General features: G+C 35.0%; 1 protein-coding gene across 1 annotated transcript; it reads right to left on the bottom strand.

The window, feature by feature from the left end:
• Positions 1-2,054: 2,054 nt before the first annotated feature.
• Positions 2,055-4,850, bottom strand: LOC120086778 (RNA-binding (RRM/RBD/RNP motifs) family protein). The gene is made up of 6 exons (XM_039043573.2): positions 4,618-4,850; positions 4,394-4,434; positions 3,952-4,115; positions 3,579-3,678; positions 3,160-3,329; positions 2,055-2,882 (listed from the first exon to the last, which is right to left on the bottom strand). Exons 1-6 carry the CDS (start codon positions 4,671-4,673, stop codon positions 2,364-2,366), a joined length of 1,050 nt encoding a protein of 349 aa, XP_038899501.1. The 5' UTR covers positions 4,674-4,850; the 3' UTR covers positions 2,055-2,363.
• Positions 4,851-15,927: the final 11,077 nt, after the last annotated feature.

Below are 15,927 nucleotides of genomic sequence, written 5' to 3'. Positions count from 1 at the left end.
TGTTCAGGTTCTTTCTTAGGATCTATATAGTTGATTACTTCTTTTAGCCGGTTGATGTTGAGATCAACAATTGCTTAGCTCTTCCGTCGTGATTTTAGTTCAGTTTATTAGTATATTAACGTAGCCTAAGTGCCATTAAGGATATAATCCTCCACAACCAAACTTGTGAATCTTTGTTGTAATTAAAGCCTAAAAAAGAATACATGAGAGCAGATGTTGGGTTCAATTGCATGGAAACAGTCAAAAGGATCATGTGTTTCCAAATATTATTCGATCGTGACTAGCAATTCAAATTTCTTTGAATTGAGTTCCCCAAGGTTGTCGTCTTCTTCCCTGGAGTCGCCTTTGGTTGGGTTCCAAAATTCTTTAAATTGTCTATCTCATGTATTTCTTGTAAGATACCACAACCTTAGTTGAATTATTGATCTGCTTTTATCCACCAAGCTCTTGGTTTTGATTTTCTTGAATTTTTTCTTTTTAACCCTTGCCATTGTTCTACAAGCTGATCTATGTTTTCAATCATCTTTCCCATGGATTTCTTTCTCCCTTCCTCATTTCCTCCAACACTTCAAGATTACTGTACAAATTGACTGTCTTAACTTAAGTAAGGTATAACCCCTTAATTGTTGTATGATCAATTATTGCATTTTCTTGAATAAGTTTCAGCCTCATAATTGTTAGATTATTCTTCGATTTTCAAAAAATATATGTTTCAATTTGGCCATTTGATTATTTAATATTTGCAACTCATGATTAGCAAAGCTCACAAAACTTCCTCTTGATTGCCAAAAGCCTCCCAATCCAAACAACAATTATTGATCCCGAAAGTTGCTCTAATACCAAATTAATGTAGTTTAAATGATCCAAGAATCTATATTATCAATCTAAAGTATACATGAGACGGGACTCCTAATAAAATTCTAAAATGAAACTAAAGAATTAAAAACCAAATAAATAAATAAATAAGCATTAATCATAGAATTATTACTGACTTGACATTTTTTGAAGCCTCTTTTTTATATGGTTGTTCTACTAATCCTCCCTTGAGAAGAAATTATTATCTTCCAAGGCCCTTTTAGAGTCGTCAAATTACTTCCATAGGCATGGTCCAAATCCAAATCCAAATCAAGTAAGCACAATTTCCACAGAAATAAGTGTAAGATAGAATGGGTATATAAAGATTTCCCTTCTTAATATCCTTTTACATCATCTGTATCAATTTCAGTAGAAGAATCTCCATTTACGAAAAATTGAAGTCTCTAGAAAAATGAAATAGAATTCAATTACAAAACATCAATTGAGAAATAAAGGCTGATGAGAAATATTATTTCTGTTTTTAATGCAACATTAAATATTTGTTTGTCCACACCTGGTAGACATTCAGTTAGCAAATATTAAAGGATAAGAAAGAATAAAAAGGACCGCGAGGCAATTTGGTCAGATGATCTACAATACTAGCAGTACCTCAGTATGAAAAGATTATTGGAGAAATTAGAGACTTCAGCTGCACTGAAACTTTGGCTTGTATCATTTACCAATAATCATTGGAAACCCAAATTTTGGGATATATAAATGGAGACCCTAGAATAATTAATAAAGTTGCAGAAATAGGCATACAAGACTAGTATAGCAAATTCAATGACACTCGAGAAATTCACAGGAAAGGGAACCCCCCCACCAGATTAGCTTCATCAGTTCAGTCAATCCGAATCCATCAAAACAAGCTTAATTATAGTGGTGCCATGTGTCACAATGTGCATGTGTGCATATGCATTCGGGGTGGGTCGATCAAAGTATATCTTAGATGGGAGCTTCTAGGCTACCAGAATCAGCATATCAACACAAGTAATGTTCCCTCATTCTAGATTTCCTGCTTCCCCTAAAAAAAAACAAGCCTCTATCTGATTTTAAAAGAACAGAGAGATTTCTCACAAGCAATCTATCATCAACAAACTAAAATAAGAGCAGAAGACTAGGCATATATATATAGGACATAATAAATCTATCTAGATATCAAACTAATGTGAGGAATAAACACAACCAAGAAAAAGGTATATGCTAAAGCCTACACCATAGCACACTACATTGAAATTGTACTAGATCAGGACAACCATATTAGGCACAAACTAGCTTGCAGTAGTAGTCTACATAACAGTATCTAAAACCATACAATAAAATGTCTAATACACTCTTCTGGTCTTTCAAAAGCTTCCTCAGGACCTCTAGTATTTGTGAGAAGCGCCTATCACTGGGCCACAAAACTAAAGGAACCTGTGTGACTATGGCAAATCTTAGCAAGACAGCAATGGAGAAAGACTTCTTTTCTAGCTTCCAAAGGGATGGACGGGTACTATGTAATGATTCTACCTTGCATAAGGATGGTATCGACTACTCCCAGTCCCACTATAGCCTCCCCTTCCATACAAACCACCTGCTCCACCATAACTAGCACCAGGACCAGAGTCGTAACCTCCACCATAACCTGAACTTCCATAGCTCCCATAGCCATCAACCCCTCGTCCATATCCTCCTAAGCCACTCGTGCCATATCCCCCACCAAACCCACCACTGTAAGGTCCAAATCGACTAGAATAACCGAGGGATGATTCACCTCGGTAGCCACCTAAGCTATTGCCTCCAAATCCTCCATAACCACCACCAAAATCACCACCACTACCATAACCATAGCCACTCCCAATCCTACCACCAATACCACCTGGGTTCCTAAAGGGGCCAGGTCCAAAGCCTGCATCAAAGTCCCCATAAGAACTGCCATATCCACCAAAGCCATCATTGAATGAACGAGCCCTAGAATTGCTACCATATGCAGGAGCAGGTGGAGGGTTTGAGGATTTCTTGGGTTCAGCTTTCTTGATCTCCACCTACAACAAAGTAACTTAGTCAACCTAAATCTTCTGTAATTTAACTATTGTGATAGCCCTTTCCTTAGAAGATCTATACCTGTAATAACCTCCACCTAAAATTAGTAACAAAAAGAAGTAACTAATGGCATAATACTAAAAGATACATTTGCATAGAGTGAAAAGGTTGAAAATTGTCCATTATTATTAAAACTGGAGAGTAGGATAGTGCAAAATCCCTGGGAAACAGAATTCTGTTTACACTTTGCTCACTTACAGTCCATTTATATAAGCTCACCTGGGTACCAGACATATCTATCATATTTCCTTTGGATAAAATTTCATCTACAACTTCTTCCTCCTCAAAAACTATAAACCCAAAGCCTCGCGAGCGGTTGGTTTCATGGTCACGTATGATTTGGTGTTCCACAACTTTCCCATACTTGGAAAAGAAATGTTGAAACTCATCTACAAGCAAGAAACACGTAGACAGATTAAACACAAAACATATAAACTACAACAAAAGAATGAATAAATTTTGGAAAAAAAATGTGTACGCTTATCTACAAGCAAGACATGTTGTGATAAAGAGATTAAAACAAATAACACAAAAACCACAGCCATATGTGAAGGAACAAATAAACAGTGGCTGAAACAAATATTGGTACCACCAATATATATATATAAACGCCACAACATATAACTCAATAACCCTACCTTCAGTAACCGTTGATGGAATGCCACCAACAAATATCTTCTTCGTCTTAAAATCCTTTGATTGACCTTGTCCTTTCGGGATGGTTCTCTTAATTTCAACCTAATTCCATTTAGCAAAGTAAGTCACACAAGAAAGAAAAATAAATAAATAAAGCCTACATCCATGCAACAACAGATCACATTACAATAGTACCATGGAATGAAAGAGGGTACACCAAAGAAAAAACATTAACCATCCAATAGAACTCAAAAAAAGATTCACAATTGACCTCATAAGACCATGGGAGACCAAGAAGTAACGCCATTTAACAATATAGTAGAATAAAATGTTCCATGAGCCAGTCAGAAAAACAAAATAAATAGGATCACGCACTTGTTTCCCATTGATGATGTGTGTATCTTCAATAACCTTGTCAACCACCGAAGGATCAGCATAAGTGATAAACCCAAAACCTCTAGGCTGTCCCGTATACCGATCTTTCATGATCACTGAGTCTGTTATCTCTCCATATTTCCCAAAATGCTTGTTGAATTGAGCTGGTTTTTCCCAAGAAACACAATGAAAAGGACATCAGCTACATTCGGATCCAAGCTAACATTGCATTTAATCAATTCACACATATAGTAAATCAATAATTCATTTAATTGCCGATGCTCTTCAACAGATCTAATTGAAGTATAAACAACAGCTAAAGCACAAAAAGAAAAGGTCCTAAACTATCCATACAAAAAAGAATACCCATCAAGAAAAACAGGTATTTTCAGCAGAATTAACTATAGCTACAAAAACTAGAACCCTAAGAACAAAAACTCACTGTAAGTTGTATCTTTCGCCAATCCTCCAATGAAAATCTTCCTGGGAAAACAAAAGATAGCACAAAATCAAGATCTAAGGAAAATCGAGAGAAAGGAAGCGTTTGGCAGGCATAAAGGGGGGAAGGCATATAGTAATTAAAATCTGGTGCTTCAAAACCCCCACTTGAAACTTTCTAAGAGAAAGACCGAACGAGAACAAATTTAGAAAGGCAAAGACACAAACCCGGGGCTAGCGCCATCACCGGTGTGAGGGTTTTCGCTCTTCGATTTGGACGCCATCAGAAATATGGCTAGAGGCTGAACTTTTCTTCCGTTGCCGAAGAAGATCGATAGAAGGGCGAAGACGAAGAAGAAAGATGGTCGATTTAGGGTTTTTAGGAGAATTCCCAATTGGAAGAGAGGATAACGATTTTAAACTGTCTTGAGAGAGAAATAGCCCATTTTTATATTGGAATCGAACCCATACTTGGGCCCTGTCAATATATGGACCCATGTCATCGAGCCCAAACCTCGAAATGCAATCGGAAGCTTGGGGGAAATTATACTTTGGGATAATTACAAACTAAATCCCTTTTCTAAACTTATTTTCATAAATGTCTAAATTTATTGTTATTTTCAAATCTAAGATTTTTTTTTTATGAGATTCTCTATCAAATATACACTTTTCGATAGTGGGATGATTGATATTTTTCATATTTACGAGGTATTCTTAACGCTAGATAGAGTATATATTTATGAGAAATGAGTAATTAGTTGAGATTTTAAAACCATTTGATATTGGAGAGAGAAAGTCTATTGAATGAAAATTATCTATTTTAGTTGATATTGGAGAGAATTTTTATAGCATTAATTTGTTGAGATTTTAAACTCATTTGCAATTGGAGTGAGAAAATATTTTTAATGAAATTTTATTCTGGTTCCACGTTTTTTGGTTTTGCATTTTATTCTTTTTTTTCTTTTCATTAAAGTATTTGAAAATATTATGTCAAGGGTATAAAAATAAAAAATTGACTCAATATTTAACATAAATCGCAATATATATCATAAATTTCATTTATATCATGGTATATACATTTCATAATTTATTTTTCCATTTTCATGTATGAATTTGTTAAGATTCTAAACCAATTTACAATTGGAGAGAGAAAATGTATTTAATTTAATTTTATTTCTATATGTTGGTTCCACATTTTTTGGTTTCACATTTTTTTTTGTTTCATTAAATTGTTTGAAAATATTGTGTCAAGTGGTTAAAATATACCACAGTATAGAAATAAAAAATTGACCCAATATTCAACATAAATTGAAGTATATATCATAAATTTCATTGATATAATAGTATATATCATACATTTCATAATTATTTTTCAATTTCACACATGAAGCATTTTTCTATTCTTCCGATTGATTCATGGTTTTTTTTTAAACATTGTGTTAGGTGTTTAAATGTATTCTAACCAATGTATGAAATATTGGGAATGTCTTAAAACTCGCAATTCGTAAATATTAGAAACAGTCTATTTATCAATAAAAGTATTATTGAGTTGTTCATTCAATAAAATGTTATCGATATTGCATTATTTTGTAAAATCCAATAAATGATTCTATGGCTATAGTATGAATACTTTAACTTTATGTAGAGACATAAATATGGATCAAGTTTTAGTTTATAGTCAAAATAGTCTATAAGTATATGGATGAGATTGAGTACCTCATCCTGGTGACAATATTGGATATGGTCCACTTTGTATACTGATACAAATGATGTGATCTCAAAATCATTCATGTAGAGACATGCGAGTGGAGGCATCTTATGCAAAGGATGTCTGTATAAGACCGGACCTCGAGATAGTCACTTTTATTTCTAACAACCGTTTAGTATTAAAACTGACTATTTCAAATTTGATGACTTAGGGTAACTCAATCTTAATCATAAGCTAACTATGAACTCCTGTTTATTCGAGATTGTCCTTTGATCTGCATAGGTGAGAGTAATCCAACAGCCTCCCATTTTGGGGATAAAACCGGATAGATAGTTGAGGACATAGTCCTGCAAGATGGAATTCACTATTACCCAATTTAGGGTTAGCAGATAGATTGTTCTCTTAAGTACTGATTCCTGGTCTTGAACAATAGGGTCCTGCCCTCATGATTGAGAGGGTCATGGTTTATTAGTTGGACTATAAACCAATTGTTCAATAGAGGTTTAGTGGGAACTTATGGACCAAGATGTATTTACAGGGGTCAAATGGTAATTTTGACCTAATTGTAAATACGAATAACCTATGAATGATTGACTTACTGATTATAGTTAAAGTGGATAGAAATATAACTACCTTGAGGAGAGTGCAACTATCGAGTTATAGTAGTGTGTCTCGGTAGTTAACGAACATTGATTAATTTGGTCTAAAGAGTTTAGCCAATTAATCTCAAATCGTTGGAGTTCATGATCTGTAGGTCCATAAGGTCCCTCTATTAGCTCGTAAAATTATATCTTGGATTAGTGAATTGAGTATATTTGAAATGTTCAAATTCGAAATTAGGGCTTTGAATTTGAGGTGTTCAAATTCAATTTATGGTTTGATTAAGTATATTCGATATATTTAAACATTTAATTTATCGAAATTAAACGTAATTGGAGAGATTAGAATATTTAAATATTGATTTACATGAATAAGATTCATGTATAAATTAGGTGTTTAATTAATTTAATATTTGATATTAAATTATTATAATTAATCAATTAATTTTGTTTAATTAATTATTTAAATAAAACAAATTCAATTTTGTAATATTGAAAATTTGTTTTGAATTTTTCATTTAAATTTAATTTTGGTGAAAATTAAATAAAAACAAAATTGAAATTGAAAAATTTGAAATTAAAATTGAAAATTAGAAATTCCACTTTAGTGGAGTTTTCCAATTTTTCCAATGTTTGAGTGGTTTACTCCAAGTTAAATACCTAGACCACTTTTATGTTGATAATTGAAGTGACAATCAACAATATCAAGTATTACTTGCATGATTGAGTTCTTTAAAAGCTTGAATTTTCGAAATTATTGGGAATTAATGCATAAGAAATTCTGAAAATCACACTCTCTCTAAAAACCCTATTCCTCCCTAATCAAATTGAACTCAATATGAGATTCCACCTCTCAGTCTAAGTTATAGGATAGTAGAGAAGATCATTGCGGTGGTCTACTATCAATTTGGAGGTTCATGGAGAGAAGAAGGAATTTCTGTGGTTCATCAAAGGTATTGTATTCTGAAACCCTTCTCCTTTAAAAATGTTTTATTGCATATTATTAAAACTCAAATTAAGTGTAATTAAAATGCTTTGATTCTGATTTCTTCTGTTGCATGTATGATTACTCTATCATGAAGTATATTAAGATTTTTTAGTATGTTTGAAATGTACTATTCGAAAGTTTTGATATATACCATTTAACATTGCATTAATTTTTACAAATGTTATAACCAATATGAAATATATTGGTAAATATATTTAATATGTACTCAAATACAACTGCTTTACGATACTCAATGTTCAATATAAATTACAGTATATATCACAGTAATATATATCCTACTTAGAGATTTATATAGGTTAAACAAAATAAAAGAGGTTTCTTGGTTTGCTTGTCCAAGAATCTCCCCATATTCATCTTTGTTGTCGTTTAATTGTCCGTCGTGCCCATCGTCGTTGTTTGACTGTCTGCCACATATTCACCATCATTTGTGTCCTGCCATTATTCGCCATCAAGCCGAATCGCTCAACATCCGCCGTCCAGCTAAGTTCGTCGTTCATCATCCGCCATTCGTTTATCGTTGTCCGCCGTCCAGCAGAGTTTATTGTTCATCGTTAGTCGTCTCACTCCAAATTCGTTATTCATGGTTCGCTGTTCCATTCGTCTTCCGGTGTGGTTGCTAGTGTTGAAGGTGGAGAGAGAGGGAGAGAGAGAGAAAGAGAGTTAGAGAGAAAGAGGGTTAGAGAGAACGTGAGATAGAGAATGAGTGGGGTTTTGGAAAGTAATTTTGGATAAAATAAAAATTACACGTGAATCAAGGAAACGTTCGAGTTTCCTTTTTTGAAATGTGTAATTGAATATAGGTTGGGGACAAAAAGGTAATTGAGCCCTAATATTTATGTAATTAAGAAGTTAACATAAACATTCTTGTAAATAATAGAAAAGTTGAACATAAATATAATATAGGATTTTTGTTAAGGTCTTATCTGTTATTATCTCTTATATTTTGAAGGCATAAATCCTAAGTAAATAGGCCCAATTATAAAAATGTCCGTTTTTTCCTAGGGGCGATAGACAAATGTCTAATTGTAAAGTAATATTTTAAAAAATATATAAATATAGTTTCTACCCAACAAAAAATGTCTAAACTTAAAATAATAAATTTAAATATATGGTAGTTATATATAAAATTGGACCGATATACCCTTCTAGAAAATCTTCATGATTACACAATATTTAAATATAAAATCTAATTGAAAATTAAAAAAAGAAAAAATAATAAAAATCGCCCAAAATAAATAAATTAAGATTTAATTTAAATTCAATAGAAGTGATTATTCACAAAAAAAAAATACCGTTTGAAAGCAAAACCGAAAATGCATTGGGTTGACAACTTTCAAATACGTTGTCTACAAACATATATAAATAAAATTAGACTACATTAAACAAATACAATGTCTAAACATGATATTATGTTGTAAACTGCCAATAAGAGCATAGTTCAATTGGCATAGTGTTTATATTATCAATCTCGAGGTCTAAGATTCGATTCTCTCACCCCACACTTTAATTACAATACCCTTAAAAAAAATTATGTCTTAAACCTAAGAAACTATTAATTATGCGAAAATGGGAAAATGAATAATACTAATTATGGTGTAAATAACATAACACTCAACTGAAACCAACATGCAATCCATCATCCCAAACAAATACACCGTCTCAACATGATATCATGCTATAAATCCTAAAAGAATATTAGTTATGGAAAAGTGGGAAAATGAATAGTACTAAATATGATGTAAGCTTAAACACTCAATTGGAACCCACATGCAATTAATCTCTACCAAAAGAACCAATTTGTCTAACACACCATCCAATCAACCATTAATCACACTCTCTTACTCATGCTAATCATCCACCTTCTAAACCTTTTCAAATCCCTCATATTCTAAAAAAATAAATAAGAAAAAAGAAAAGAGAAAACCTCCCTATGCATCCATGCCACCATGCAAAACATTTCAAAACCCTCATACATGATACACTAAACAAAAAAGGAAAAAAGAAAAGAAAAGAGAGAGACTTCAAACCCTCATCCTTCAAACCCATAAATTATCCCATCAATCTTATTGTTCGGTGAAACAAAGAACCCACTACCTTTTCCTCGACAAAGATCTTGATATTACGTGCATCCATTAGCGACTACAAATGTTGTCAATGGCAAGACCCTCAAACGACGAACAGGACAACAACAAACGGTCAGGTCACGATGATCGAGCAAAGAACGGAACCTACAAAATAAAAGCTCGTTATAGGCCGAGCTCCGCGACTCTGCCCAAGTGTTCAAACAGGTCAGGAATACTGCCACATCGTCCCTAGGATAAAACAATCCAAAAATAAAATTGATCGAAAATGCATTGTTACTGACCAAAATACACACCCTTTCTGACTGACTGCTCGAAAAACGGAAAACATAAGAGAAAGTAGGCAGAGGAGAGCCTGCGATGGAAGGAAGTGTAATTGTGTATCTCTGAACTGCTGAAAGCCATGCCTTTTATAGGCCTTAGAGTGGAACTGTCGCATGAGAGAGAAGCGGGCAACCTTTAAACGTGCTAGGGCGAGCTGGAAAAAGTGGCTGGATGACGCGCACGCAAAAGACCACTGGGAATTTTTTTCTTGGTTTTCATTTATTAAAAGAGATAAATAAATAATAAAATACTAATTTTATTAAAGAAAAATAACGACACACACGCATGCCTCGCCACACCTACTCGATCGAACAGATGGCGGCACGCGTGTGGGACGTCTATCGAACCTACATTGGTCTATCTTCTCACTCCTTCCAAAATATGGGTACCCCTTGGGGCCCAAACTCATAGCCCAAGGTTAGAGTACAAAAGGGAGGCCTCCTTTTCAAAATTCTCCAATGTGGGATTCTTCAACCAAAGATTGGTTCCCTCTTATTTTGAAAAATAAATTTTCACCCAACAATCCCCCACTTGAAAATTTAAACAAAAGAGAGAAAGAGGTTTTTCGTCGAATAGTTTCAGTCTATATAACATTATGCATAAGCAAAGGTGTCTTACGACTTGAACATTTACGTAGTGTAGATGATTCAGAATATACTAGAGTAACCTTTGTTTTGAACTCTATCTCTAACAACATCTCACACATAGTGTCATTAGGGTGTGGTTCGAAAGCCCTGCTTTAAGACCTAAGTACAGATTTATGTGGAGTTTTAGTAATTTTAACCTGATTACAATATTCACATTTATCAAATCCATTCATGGATAACTTAGGTATCATTTCCAGCCTAATCATGTTATTAATTAAATTCTTATTCACATGAAAAAGTTTAGCATGCCAAACACTCATAGAACACAACATATACATAGAAGATTTCATTTTATTAAGGTTTAAATTTAATTTGAACATTCCCTCAGTTGCATACCCTTTCCCTATGAATACATTATTTTTGGTAAGGGTATATAAGTCTGCCCTTATAGTTTGAGTAAGCCCAGCTTTGTAGAGAAGATAGCTCGAGACAAAATTCTTTCTTATCATCAGAGTGTGCAGAACATCCTTCAACGTAAGGGTCTTTCCAAAGGAAAACTTCAGTTCTACCTTGCCGGTTCTAGCAACTTTCGTGGAATGGTGATCTCCCAATAGAATATTCTTATCTTCGTTTCAGATAAGTTTTAAAGAGACTAAGGTCGTGACAGACATGGTGCGTAGCGCTAGTGTCTATCCACCACCCTTCACAACCACCAATCACATTTACTTTTATGATCATGACAACTAACGGTTCTTCTGTCAGATTCGCCTGATCAGCAGGACGACGTCTGTGCCTACAGTTCCTAGCCATGTATCCAGGTTTATTACAATTAAAGTAGAGGAACTGTATCGTTTCTTCTAAAAGGGGTTTCTACTTTTTTTGTTGGTTTTAGTTGCTGGTGCCAAGGTTCTAACCTTTCCTTTTTATCTCCTTTGATTTTTGGTCAGGTTTTACCATGGCAGATGCGAGTCTCCTAGGTACGGCGTTCACCTCTTCCCTCTGGTCCTACTTTCGAGCTTCCTCCCTAATCCTTAGTCAGGTGATAAGACTCTCCAAGGAGAAATCGTTGGTGTTATGCCTCAAAGTGTTCTTAAAATTCTTCCACAAATGAGGCAGTTTATCAATAATAACAGCAACTTGGAATTGTTTGTCTAGAGACATACTTTCAGTAATTATCTCATGGGCTATCTTCTAGAGTTCATGGGACTGGGCCTCCACAGATTTGTCACCCATCATCTGGAACTTGAGATAATGGTTGACAACATATTTCTTCGACCGGGCCTCTTCAGCGTCGTACTTCTTTTGCAGAACATCCAAAACCTCCTTTTTGTCTTCATTGTGTTGTAGTTAGTCATATAGATCATCAGTCAAACCATTTAAAATAAAGTTCTTACATTGAAAATCTTTCGCTTCCCAGTCAACAGCTTCTTTTATCTGTTGTTCAATTGGTTCTTCTAGAGGGATGATCGGATTATCTCTGGTACAAGTGTCAGCAACTTTATGAAAGAAATCACAAACGGAGATCTACATGAGTAGCGGAAGTGGATCTTTCCAAATTCCATTCCAAATGAACATAACAATCATAGTCTACTAGAAACATACAAATTATGCAACAATAGAAATTACAACATGCTACAAGAGATTCAATGGATAGAGTATGCGTACCTTTGAAGAACCATTCTTCAAGTATCCCTCGATCGAAGTCCAATGCGTCCAAAACCAGCACACGAACGCAACAAACAGATTGTGACTAACAACACGAATAACTTGATGCTTCTCAAACCCAAACGAGTCCAACTCAATCCACGAACTGAGTTGTGGGCTCTGTATCATCTTGGCTTGAGGAAGAAAAGAGGTATGCGATTAAGTAAGTGAGAGATATAAACACTATCTATCGCATAAACGATGTACTCGATCGTTTAGTAAACTGAAGCCTATCGCATAGACTTTGCTACTCGATCGTGTAGTACGATCAACTTAGTAACTATCGTATAGTTAACTCTAAGCGATCGGGTAGACTCTGTCAATGCTATTGCTTAGTAAAACTCCTTTTACTAGATAACTTTTTCCGTGAGAAATTTTTTCGAGTGAATCAACTTCTAATTTTGGAAAACAATTTTCCTTTTATCTCACGGTTACCATAAAACTTCCAATAACCTCCCACTCAATTGGTTGTTAGAGAAAAAAAATTAATTATCATATCATTAACATATTATAAATAAATATGATGACTAACTTATCATATTATATTTATAACCTATAATTTTAATATTTCATCATATGAAACATATAAACCATAGTTCTTTTTCTATTTTATGGTACCTAATATAAATCATATTTATATTAATTCCTCCATTTAATGTATCTAATACATTACACCAATTATATCACATATAATTGAATTTCATCTTGTTAATTTGAACACTTCAAACTAACCCAAAATCTGATTCTCAACTTTAACCCATTGAGCTACCAAAGGAACCTTATGGACTTGTAGCTTGAAGCTCCGATGGTACGTGAATAACTGACTAAACTCTTTAGTTACGAGATCCACCATCCATTAACTGCCGGGCACTCTACTAAAGACCAACAGTTGCACTCTTCTAACTACAGATATATTTCTGTGTCCATATAACCAATCAACAATGTGATAACCCTTCACAAATTGCTCGTAAGTATAGCTAGGTCAATTTACCGTTTTGCCCCTGTAGTTACATCTAACTTCTTAAGTACCATTGATTTCTCTAATGAATAATAAGTCATAGTTCTACTATGACTGAATCCTCTCTTCCAAAGAGAGGGTGTGGCCATTATGTTCAAGACCCAGAATCAACCCTTAAAAGAGCAATTTATCTACTTATCTTTGCTTCGGGGAAGGAGTGAATTCCATATTGTGTAATTGAGTTCCCAGCTCCCCAATCAGGTGAATCTCCAAAAAGACATGCTTGTTGAGTTGGCAATCTGGCCACTCTCACCCATACAAATCAAAGGACCGCCTTCATAGGCAGGAGTTCCCAAAGCACTTAGGATTAAGGTCATGTCACCTATGGTCATTTTAGTGAAATGTAAGTCTTAATTATCAACGACGATATATAAAGAGACTAATCATCTCATGGTCCGGTCTTATACAAACTCTTTGTAGGACACCCCGCTCGCATGTGTCCACATGAATGGTCAGAATCAGACCATTTGTAGCATTTTACAACACTTGTAAATATCTACAAAGCGGGTCGTATCTGTAGTGTCGCAAGGATAAGGTATCCCACCTTAATCCTTATACTACAGACCATTTAGGTTATTACTTAAGGCATGATCCACTTGTATGCCTCACATACATGTTTTGAAATAACCACGGATCTTAGTTTATTGGATATGAGTAAATGCAAATAAGATAATACTTATTTTATTAATAACAATGTGTGTACAAAAGGTTTACAAACTACGAGACCATCAGGAGAAATAGGACACCAATACCATCAATCTCCCACTTGTCCCAATGCCTCGGGAGACTAATGTACAATACATAAAATAATACAATATACAATAAACTAGGGCATACTTTATACCCCAGTATCATCTCCCATTTGCCCTAGACAAGGTGCCGCATGTCCCATAGACCCAGACTCTTCAGATGAACCTCGAACACTTTAGCCATGAGAGTCTTCATAAACGGATCAACAATGTTGTGCTCCGACGCAATCTTCGTGACTATCACATCACTGCGATGCACAATCTCCCTAATCAAATGATACTTCCATTCAATATGTTTGGCTCTACGATGACTTCGAGGTTCTTTAGAATTTGCCACAGCCCCGCTGTTATCACATTAAAGAGTGATCAGCAAAGACATATTTGGAATAACTTCCAAATCTATAAGGAACTTTTTAAGTCAAACAACCTCTTTAGCAGCTTCACAAATGGCTACATATTCGGCTTCCATAGTGGAGTCTGCGATGCATCCTTGCTTGATGCTTCGCCAAACTACAACCCCTCTATTCAGAGTGAACACTGACCCTGATGTCGATTTTCGAGAATCTCTATTAGTCTGAAAGTCAGAGTCTTTGTATCTTGTAAGGATTAAATCCTTATCTTCATACATGAGCATATAGTCTCTCATTCTCCGAAGATACTTGAGGATAGTTTTGACTGCCGTCCAGTGTTTTAATCCTGGATTGGACTGATAACGACGGATAATCTCTACTGCATAGTAAATGTCAGGTCTAGTACATAACATTGCATACATGAGGCTTCCAACAGCCGAAGCATAGGGAATCCGTCTCATTTTCTCAACCTCTTGAGGTGTCTTAGGACACTGATCCTTATACAAAATAATTCCATGCCTGAAGGGTAATAAACCCCTCTTGGAATTTTACATCAGTATCTGATCAACATTTTGTCAATGTACGATACCTGAGACAAGGCTAACCTCTTGTTCTTACGATCCCGAATGATCTGGATCCCTTGAACATACTGTGTCTCTCCCAAATCTTTCATTTAGAATTGGGCGACTATTCACTTCTCAATGTCAGTCAAAAAACCTACATCATTCCTAATGAGTAGGATATCATCCACATACAGTACCAGGAAAGCTATTGAGCAATTGATAATTTTCTTGTAAACACAAGGCTCATCAACATTCTGATCAAAGCCAAACGATTTAATTGCACTATCAAATCTAATGTTCCACGATCTAGACACTTGTTTCAACACATAAATGGACCTATTAAGCTTGCAAACCCTTTGCTCTTGATCTGAAACAATGAATCCCTCTGGTTGAGCCATGTAGATGGTATCCTCAAGATTACCATTCAGAAAGGCATTCTTGATGTCCATCATTGATTTGGTCAAGAAATCATTAACTTGCTTAACAATTTCTCGTAAGTGTGACCCTTCATTTTAAATCCTAAAGTTCCACCCCATGCAGCCAATCCGAAAGGAAAAAATCCGATTAAGGCAAAAACTAAAGTGACCCTATCCATTTTTGAAGTTCACCTTGATATTGACCAACCGCACAAACCATCCGAAGGGGGATGCTCCCAGGGCGCCACGAGGCTTGCAAGAAGATCTCACGGTGCAAACCAATGAAAAAGACCATAGGACATGTTGACACACATCCTTCACCCACTTACTATAAACACTCTCTCCATCCACCTTGATATTGACTCATGCAAACACCATCCAAAGAGAGATGCTCCCAGGGTACCACGAGGGCACGCATGAATCTCACAGC

Source organism: Benincasa hispida, chromosome 9 (genome assembly GCF_027475165.1).
Source record: "Benincasa hispida cultivar pf3 chromosome 9, pf3_genome.v1.1, whole genome shotgun sequence".
Lineage (NCBI taxonomy): Eukaryota > Viridiplantae > Streptophyta > Magnoliopsida > Cucurbitales > Cucurbitaceae > Benincasa > Benincasa hispida.
The sequence above is the reverse complement of the archived record's forward strand: the minus strand, read 5'-3'. Positions and strand labels throughout refer to the sequence as shown.